Source organism: Bison bison, unplaced genomic scaffold, assembly GCF_000754665.1.
Source record: "Bison bison bison isolate TAMUID 2011002044 unplaced genomic scaffold, Bison_UMD1.0 scf7180017864498, whole genome shotgun sequence".
In the NCBI taxonomy this organism is placed as follows: Eukaryota; Metazoa; Chordata; class Mammalia; order Artiodactyla; family Bovidae; genus Bison; species Bison bison.
In genome coordinates, this window is record NW_011495057.1 from 10,390,079 (window position 1) to 10,399,723 (window position 9,645).

The 9,645-nt window shown below is 37.8% G+C and overlaps 1 protein-coding gene across 1 annotated transcript in view; it reads left to right on the forward strand.

Moving 5' to 3' along the window:
• The first annotated feature begins 3,408 nt into the window (after positions 1-3,408).
• DSG4 (desmoglein 4) overlaps positions 3,409-9,645 on the forward strand; it is a 48,057-nt gene continuing 41,820 nt past the window's right edge. The window contains exons 1-2 of the mRNA XM_010828993.1: positions 3,409-3,494; positions 6,133-6,166. Of these exons, the coding sequence (XP_010827295.1) occupies positions 3,409-3,494; positions 6,133-6,166 (120 nt within the window). The remainder of the gene's footprint in view (positions 3,495-6,132; positions 6,167-9,645) is intronic.

A 9,645-nucleotide genomic window follows, 5' to 3' on the forward strand; every position in this document is an offset into this window, starting at 1 on the left:
TATGCCTTCATTATCTTTTCTGAATTGCAAGGTGGGGATGGGTTTCAACATATAAAGAATAATTAGGAGTTATCAAATCTAGTTATAATTTTCAGTCCATATAAGGGAAGAAATCATTTTATTTTCACACTGTTAAAATTTTTTATTTTTGATTTCCTAATTCATTTCATCTCATGTTTACTGAGGAACCCTCTCTCTAGAATGCTATTCAGTTATGTCAGAACACAGCCTTAAGCAGCCTCATGTAAATAAGTCAATGATCAATAATGCATTTTAAGCTTTTATTTGATACTTTTAGCATCTTTATGTTTTCACCTTTTTCTCTTTCATACTCTGATTTTTTTTGTTACACCAGCATTTTATATCTTTTAAGTGGATTTTCTTATTTACCTTTAAAATCATGCCTTTATTATCATATCATCTTTTTGCTCTCCAATGCCACTTTCAGAACATTATCATCTTCATCATTATCATATTCCCCTTTTCAGACATATGGGATCTGCTTATCTCCCCCTCCCTCTCTTCTTCTTGTGCTATTTTACCAACCTCTTTATAACATTCCCACTTTTACTACAGACTCTTGTACTCTGGCCCACTGTCTTCTGTGGCTTCTCCAACTCCATGGATGAGGCACTCGGTACCCCACATGCTCAGCTCCTACACCTCCATTCCCCCAGTTTCCTCAACCACTTGCTTCCTCATCATAACCCAGCATGGCAGGACCTCAAATGCGTCTCTTTCAATTTCTCCTTATCCTTCCAGCTCACTTGCTGACAAATTCCGATTGTTGCACTTCCTCTACTTCATTATTCTTTGGACTCCCACCACTTTCTCAGCATCTGTCAGCTTCACTTCCCTCCTTGTCTATCTAGGCACAGGGCATTTCAGGCCGAGGGGACAACAAAATTGCAAGCATTCTGAGGTAGGCATGTGGCTTGGGGGATTCAAGAAAGAAGAAGAGACCTACATGTGGAGTGAAAGAAGGAAATGAGAAATGAAGTCTGAGAGGTACCAGGGGTGGGATGGAGTTTGACCTCTCAGGTCATTGTAAGAATTCTCACTTACTCAGTGACATGGAGAGCCACTGGAAAGCCTGGACAGAGGAATACTCTGATCAGGCTTGTATTTTCAAAAGATCACCTGTTGCTACCTCTTCCGTGCGCACACGTGTGCTAAGTTGCTTCAGTTTTGCCCACTCTTTGTGACCCCATGGAGTCCTATTACCTGGTTTGACCATACAATTTGGTAGCAAAACAAGTGACGAAAATAAACCAAAAGCCCTAAACAGTTTAACAGCAACATGCAAAAAGAAACTGGAAAAGGGGCACTGAGCAATAAGTTAAAATCCCACTATAAAGTATCTTGAAAGAACTCAAGCATAATAAATATAAATGGAGAATATTGGCCAAAAATTTTGAACAGATGCCAGTTTCTCAGCATGGACTTGGTGACTGAGCTCAAATAATTCAAACTCCAGCTGACTCTGGGAGGCTTGCTTTTTCTAGTTTTACAAACAAAGCTTAATTATGCCAGACTTGGGATATTCCGGTCTGCTCTGTGCCTGTGTCTTAGCCATCCTTATGTAAAGCCTAGGGACGAAATCCCCGGCCTCTAGAGCTTTCCTGCAACTGCTCAAAATCTCAGGCTATAATTTTTATCAAAGTTCTTATCTGGGACTTTCCTGTGGCCCAGTGGTTAAGAATCTGCCTACTAATGCAGGGGACACGGGTTCAATCCCTGGTCCAAGAAGATCCCACATGCCATGGTGCAACTAAGCCAGAGAGCCACAACTACTAAAGCCCATGCACCTGGAGCCCACACTCCACAGCAAAAGAAGCCACTGCCATGAGAAGCCGAGCACTGCAACTAAAGAAAGCCCAAACTAGAGAAAGCCCGTAGCAACGAAGCCATAAATATATAAATAAATAAAAGTTTCTATCCAGTTGGACCCAGAATGTAATTGGTCACATTTTTCAAAGGAAAATACTTTGCTGCATTCAAATTAATAGATATCTCTTTCCAAATGTATGCCTGTTTTCTGCTTGATAAATGACTCCCCCAGGCTTCTTGTTTATTTTAATCACATTTTCAATTGGTTTCACCCAGAAGTAGACCCTAAGATAGGATGTGAGGGTAATGTGGAGGGAAAGGATGGAGAGGAAGGAACCACAGGTAGTAAATGGTGAGATGAAAGAGGGGAGGGAAAGCAGGCAATAAAAGCCAGGGATCATCATGGACAACTGAAGCCCAGCACTTCTGGGAGGGAAAATCCCTCCTGGGGAAAACCCTGGGAGCTGGCGTGGTACTTGCACCATAAAGATAAACTATCCTGGGAATGAGGGCAATATATGCAGAGGGTATAATATATGCAGAAAGGATCTGTCACAAACACTGGTACCCTCTATAGAGCACTCTCTGATCAAATATGTGACACAAAACCTCAGAATTTTCTGATTTGACAGGCCTTCTTGAACATTCCACTGTAAATAAGAATGATCATGAGTTAATATAGCAACAGAGTGGATCATAAAATCCAGTGGAGTAAAATAGGAAAGTCTTCAGGTCCCCCTTGTCATTAACTTGTACGATATTATATCGTGTATATTAATTAGATGCTTGTCCCTGTAAAGTGTATAGACATATAATCATTCTCTTATAATACATGACTTAGCTTTACTGTTACCCATTTAGGAGTGACCTTGATAGATAATCGGTTTTGATGTCTACTCACTGCCAAAAACAAGGGCTATGAGTCATTTAAATTCATCATTTTCTGTGTACCTAGTCCCAACACTCTAACAACTTATTTCTAATGACAACATGACCATTTACTCTTTTTTGAAGATATATTCTTGCACTTAGCTTATTGAAAAACATACATTGAAATTTCTATTGTCATTATTTGAATATGGAAGCAATTAAATAATAAGCCTTGAATTAATGTGTGATGCAGAGAGGTCAGCATAGTGACAAGCAGAAACTCAATAATTATTTTCTGGATACACGAATAAATGCAATTCATTCACACTTCAGTTTTTCTAAAATCCATTCTCGCCTTGACAGTCTATGAGAACTGAGCCCCTAGATTACATCACAGAGCATATCAAATTCCACTGTTCTCAACAGAAATTCTCTTTTGAAATTATTCTTTGGCATGATGATGTCTCATGAGGAACAATATAATTCAATTTGTTAGATTGTAAAATGTACCCTTCCTTAAAATGTCTTAAATACGTTTGGGGAAAGACTAGATATATAAAAATTTAGATCTTACTAGCAGGTGGTTAAAATTAAGTGGTTAATGAAAGGAAAATAGTTTATTTCCAAATATAACTATTTTTCAAATATCTGAAAAATGAGTCCAAAAAACTGCAATGAGAATGTTGCTTTCTTCATAGGACAAAGGTCATGATAGTAATAGAGAAGTGCTCTGAGAATCCTATGAGATTAACCAATCATATCAATGATCATCTGACAGGTGAAATCAAATATAGGTAGACGTTCATACCTTTTCATATGCTGTTCTCTGGGAGAAAAAATAAAGGTATTTCTTTCACATGGGAAGAATATTTTACTAGATACCCCTGCTGCTTAGGTGAAGAGCATGTCAAAATATCTATCCATCTTTGCTCTCTATTAATGATCAATAAACAATTTTGTGGTTGGTACCTTAAATGCTAGGACAAGTGGAGGGCACCTGGAGAGAGAATATTAACTTTACAGTTTTCCTACCAAGGCAAAAATCCCCCCACTACAAACTCATAAGTTAGTATTCTACTTTATAGATTGTCTTCTATAAACATGATTATTGAACATCTATCACCAGGAAAACTGATCTGTTTTCAATATAAAGACAGAAATAAATGTGACCCTAGAAAACACAGATGTAAACTGCAATAGAGAACTCAGGCCAAGTTAGGTAATTTATAGGTCCTATTTGGGAACTATCTGGCTGGACTTCCCTTTGCAATGCTCATTATTAACAACCTAAAAGCTCTCCGTCTAAAACATTATTATTTTTAGATAATAAAGTAAGAATAATAAGCCATATTTTTAAGACATATAATGAATTTCTAAAATTATTAAAACCAAGATGAGGATTAAAAACTAATTATGTAGAACAAAATTTTAAACACATACAAAATCGTTAGAAATTAATGTGTTATAACCTAGAGTAGCAAGCAATAAGAAAATAATATTTAATATGTAACAGTAAAAACTGAATACTAGTTTATAGAAAAAACAGTGTATATCTACACCTAATGCCAAAAGTTTCAATAAATGTCAAATCTATTAAAGATATATACACTCTATAAATTATGAGAGAAAGAATACCACTCAAAGACAATGCACTGAGTGCTAGTTTTTCTGTAAAAATATATCTAATTTAATGTCCTAAAATCTACAAGGGAAAGAAATAGGTAAGGAATCTGCTATTCACAGAGATAAATTAACTCACTCATGGAAACAAACCCAGTTTATAAAATTTCTGGAATTTGAACCATATGTAAATTTTTACCCATTTCAATATGCCACACTGGCATAGTTCATTGACCTTAACTGTAAATAGGTAATTCTATGAGCATGACAAATAAGATGTTATAATTAGAGATAAAGTACATGAAATAAATAAAAGTATGTTTTAACTTCTATGCAGTAAAAACTAACAAATGTGATAAAAGTGAAGATCATGAAGATTTCCAATTAATGATAGTTGTCGAGATATTTTTATGCTACTCAACTCTATGAAATAAAGTAATAGTTGAAAATAACAATCTACTGTCAAAAGCCTACATACACACATGCAACGTCAACTAAGTACACTGAAATGTGCACCAAAACTAGCAAGTTCTCGTTTTGAGGCAGCAGATATTCCTCTAGATCTCTTGTGAAGATTTCTCTAAAAATAAATGACACAGCCTTTCAAGATTTAGTGAGGTAGGCAGCCTAAAGAATCATCAGAGAACATTTTTACAGGAAACCCATTCCATATCATTGGTCAGTAGGTAAGTCAAAGCTGAAAGGCAGACTCCTTAAAGACGTCATCGTTACTTTCTGACTCCACAGAAATGAGGAAGGCAGCAAGAGAACGCTATAGCACATTCAAGGTAACCCAGAGACTTATCCAGCTAAACTTCATGAGAAAAGTTCTTACAGCAGCAATAGGGAACTAAGAGATAGCAGGATTCTTTATAACTGCCTATTCAGTGTAAAAATATAATCATTTTCAATTTCAAAATTAAAACATACCCAAGAGAAACTCAAAAGAGAAAAAAAAAAGCTGAAAATAATTACAACATATAAGAGGTTAATTTCCCTTACATGTGAAGAGTGTTTATAAATCCATAATTAAGACCTCAGTGACACAATAGGAAAAAGGAAGCAAACTTTTCACAGAAAAAGAAACACTAAAAGCCAATAGCACTTCCCTCCCATGAAGAGGTGCTCATCTTACCATATTAGAAAAATGTCCATGTTTTTCTGCTGCCATTTTGGGTTATCCATAGGTCCTGGTTAATTACCCTGGTTCAGTGACTTAAATTTCAGCCTGCAACTCCAGAATTACCTAGAAAGTTTGTTAAGAATAAGTGATTCTAGGTTCCACCTCCAGAGATTCTGATTCAGTATATATGGGGTCCAGAAACCTGAATTTGTTTTGTGCTAGACCAAACGATTTTGGTGCAAGTAGTCCAGGAAATATATTTGTAAAAGCACTGCCTAGCTTTTGACTTTCCTGTATCTGGATTTCTTCCAAAACAACCTGAGCCCAGATCGCATTCAGAGTCTGCTCGGTGCTTAACTAAGCATCAGAGGTAAACTACATACACATTGCCAAAGAGGGGCACTGCCAGTGCCATCAAAGTAGCCAGAGTGACATATAAGTAACGACCACATGGTGCAACAGCTGCCACTGCTCTAATGACCAGGACTCAGGGGTGAACGACAAAGACATCTGTGGGGAGAAGCAGGCAGTAAGTATATGTCTCCTGCATTGGCAGGTGGGTTCTTTACCACCAGCGCCACCTGGGAAGCCCATGCAATAAGCATGTAAGTGATAATTAACACAGAGCTAGAAGCCACGCTATTCTTTCTGCCCTTGTTTGGAATACATCCCACACCAAGGACATGAAGTCACAGAGAACCAACAAGGCACTTCTGTCTGTGGGTAAGTATGATTTTAGGGTGTAAACTAACATCATCCTTATGGTACTAACGTCACTCTTTAGGAAACTGATGTTTAACTCTGTGATTCCAAACACCCACTAAATAACCTGGTTTGCAGCACCCTGGTTGTCATACATAAACTGGTTTTAATGAGGAGACAGGTTGTTTGTCTTCAATGCCATTATCTCTAAGTGAACAGACATGTATTCATAGTAACTGCTCTAGGTCAAAACCAAAACAGCTTTGTTTACCTTTTGCCCATCCCCCCAGGCCCATGCCAATGAAAACCCTTTTGCTTAATTAAGTCAACTCTAGAACCTACTTGCCTCCAGCATTTGACATAGTTTGGGACCATAAATACTTTTAAATTTGCCTTTCCTTTAAAACCGGTTTTCAAAAAATTAAGCTGCACTTAGACACTTAAATCATATCCACCAGTAATCCTAAACTATAATTTTATGTAAAACTTTGCCCTAACGTCATTTTCATAGTGTCTTTGCCAGTAGAGATGTCTTTTTTTCCCCAAAAAGAATTTGTACTGGAATGTACTGAATTAGCTGTCCTCTGTAGCATTCTTTTTAAAAATCGTACTAAAGTGCTCTCTATGTGTTAGGAGGGTATGACGTTTGGATTGAAAATATACTATGACTTTGGAAGCAGGAAGAGACAATATTATAGAAGCACAAGAACAGTAATTAAATATCAAAAGCACCCCTGAAATTCAATGTACACTTTCATGTGAGGAAATGAAATACTACTGGTTTGATTTCAAACATAAATAATAGGGCACGCTTAACTTGAAAATTTCCATTTACAGAGTTAGGTGGTAAACTTAATAGTTTGGTCAACTCTACAACATAGAAAGGCTGATTCATGTTGATATATGGCAGAAACCAACACAATATTTTAAGAAATTAACCTCCAATTAAAAGTAAATTTAAATTAAAAAAAAAACTGACTATGGTCAAAGTTGCACACATTGGTAAATATACCAAAAAATGTATTCACTTATACACATTAAATGACTAAATTTTTCAGTATGTGAATTATACCTCAATAAACCTCTCATTTAAAAAGAAAGGTAACATTCAGCCATCAACTCTTTTCTATTTTGCCTTCACGGATCTACCATAACTGAAAAGTGGCTTGAAAGTGTTAGTCACTCAGTCGTCCAGCTCTTTGCAATCCCATGGACTGTAGCCCACCAGATCCTCTGTCCATGGGGTTTCCCAGGAAAAGCACTGGAGCGTGTAGCTTTCTCTTCTCCAGGGATCTTCCCAACCCAGGGATCGCACCCATGTCTCCTGCATTGCAGGCAGATTGGTTACTGTCTGAGCCACAATGCAGTCCTTATTTCTATTGCTTATTGTTTCTTTTCTTTGAAATTCACCCTGTGAATAGCAATTCAGATAGAAATTCTGTATTTCAGAAGGAATCAATCAACAGTGGTATAAACAAAAGAAGGAAATCCTTGTAAAATATCTCCATACCTTTCTCCAAGGGAAAAGTATAATTTTCTCCTTGTGAAAAACAACAACTCATAGGGATCTAAACTTGTTTCATTACTTTGCCTAGGCAAATTAAATTATTATGAGTCAATTAACTAAAATAAAACAAAATAAATTCCTTTAACTGGCTAAACAATGGTCAGTTTTCGTATGATGATCTTAGTATAATACACCATTAGACCTTACGTCAGAGCCTGCTTGGAAGTTGTTATAGAAATAGAACCATCATGATAGCCACTGACTTCTCCCTGATCCTTTAGTTCCTTCTTAAACTCAGACTGACCCAACATTCAGAACCATAAATCCCTGCTGGCTTCTCCCATTCGCTACTGTTCTGTAGTGACTCCCATTGCAATCCAAGATCTCCCACGTTTATTCCTGCCTCTTGGTCCAGAGCACGGTACTGAAGCAGTGAAGTTCCCATAACTCTCTACCATCCTCTCATATTCTCCTTTTGATGCGGACACCAAAAAAGAATTAGTATACGGGCCATGATAAACTGGTGGCACACAGAAAGAAGGTGTCAGTCATATATTTTTTAAGCCTGGAATTCCATTTATTTGAGACTCTTTTCTTCTCCTGTGCTTTTACAATTCAAATTCAAGCAATATTGCACATTACATTTCCACAAGACACAAACCAGACCTGTTGGTGCTATGTTTCTAGGGATGGAAATAATGCCACAGTTAGCCGAGGAATAACCCCACTCACTGATACACTGCAAATTCTCATTGTCCTTCTTTATTCCAAGCTAAGTCAAATCCTTCGTACAAAAATAAAAACAAGGTCATAGTGTAATTATAGCCAATGAAAAGGTCTCTGGGAAGCTGGATTGGAGAGAATCATCTCTCACCACCCTTTCTCTTAGAAATAATCTCAAGCAGCAGCACCGTCTGTACCTTTGATATTCAAAAAAACAAAGGGGAAAATGCTGTGCATTCCAAAAGCCCCAAGCTCACTGGCACCATTGAGAGAGGATATATCTCAAAGAGTAAAAAGTAATTTAATACTGTTCTGACGTAGCTATAAAAGAAAATTTTTCTATGGTAGATACAATTGTCACATTTCAAACCTCTGGACAAAAATTTATGCAAATGAAGAAGGATGAAAGCTCAGTTGAATATAAAAACATTACAAGAGAATGCTTTGAATGCTTATTTACTCAAGCATCAGTTCAGTTCAGTTCAGTCACTCAGTCGTGTCCGACTCTTTGCGACCCCATGAATCGCAGCACGCCAGGCCTCCCTGTCCATCACCAACTCTCGGAGTTCACTCAAACTCATGTCCATTGAGTCGGTGATGCCATCCAGCCATCTCATCCTCTGTCATCCCCTTCTCCTCCTGCCCCCAGGTTTCCATAATTCTTGGTTTAAAGACTAATCTAGCATACAATTAAATAGTTGGTTAATATCCACCCCATGAAGGTATGTGCATTAGTCTTATACATTCTGAAGAGCCACTCAAAGATGTATTTTAAAACACAATCCACACGCCTGCTTTATCAGGTCATCTTATATATTCTTGAATTAGGCAGATATAGGTTGTTCAGTGGTAGAATTCTCACCTGTCACACAGGAGATCCGGGTTCATTTTCCAGCCTATGCAGCCACAATGTCCCCTGTTTAGGGGCTTCCCTGGTGGCTCAGATAGTAAAGAATCTGCCCGCAGTGCAGCAGACCTGAGTTTGATCCCTGGGTCAGGAAGATCCCCTGGAGAAGGGCATGGCAGCCCACTCCAGTATTCTTGCCTGGAGAATCCCATGGACAGAGGAGCCTGGAGGGCTGCAGTTCATGGGGTCGCAAAGAGTCAGGTATGACCAAGCGACTAACACACACCCAGATACACAGGTTAGCTTAGGCAGATACATCCAAATACTGTCTCTTTGTAACAATTCACTTTTTAACGTTGCTTAAGTATAATTTCCTGCTCTCTGTCCCACAAATACCTTTAACATATCACTCATTTCTCTTCA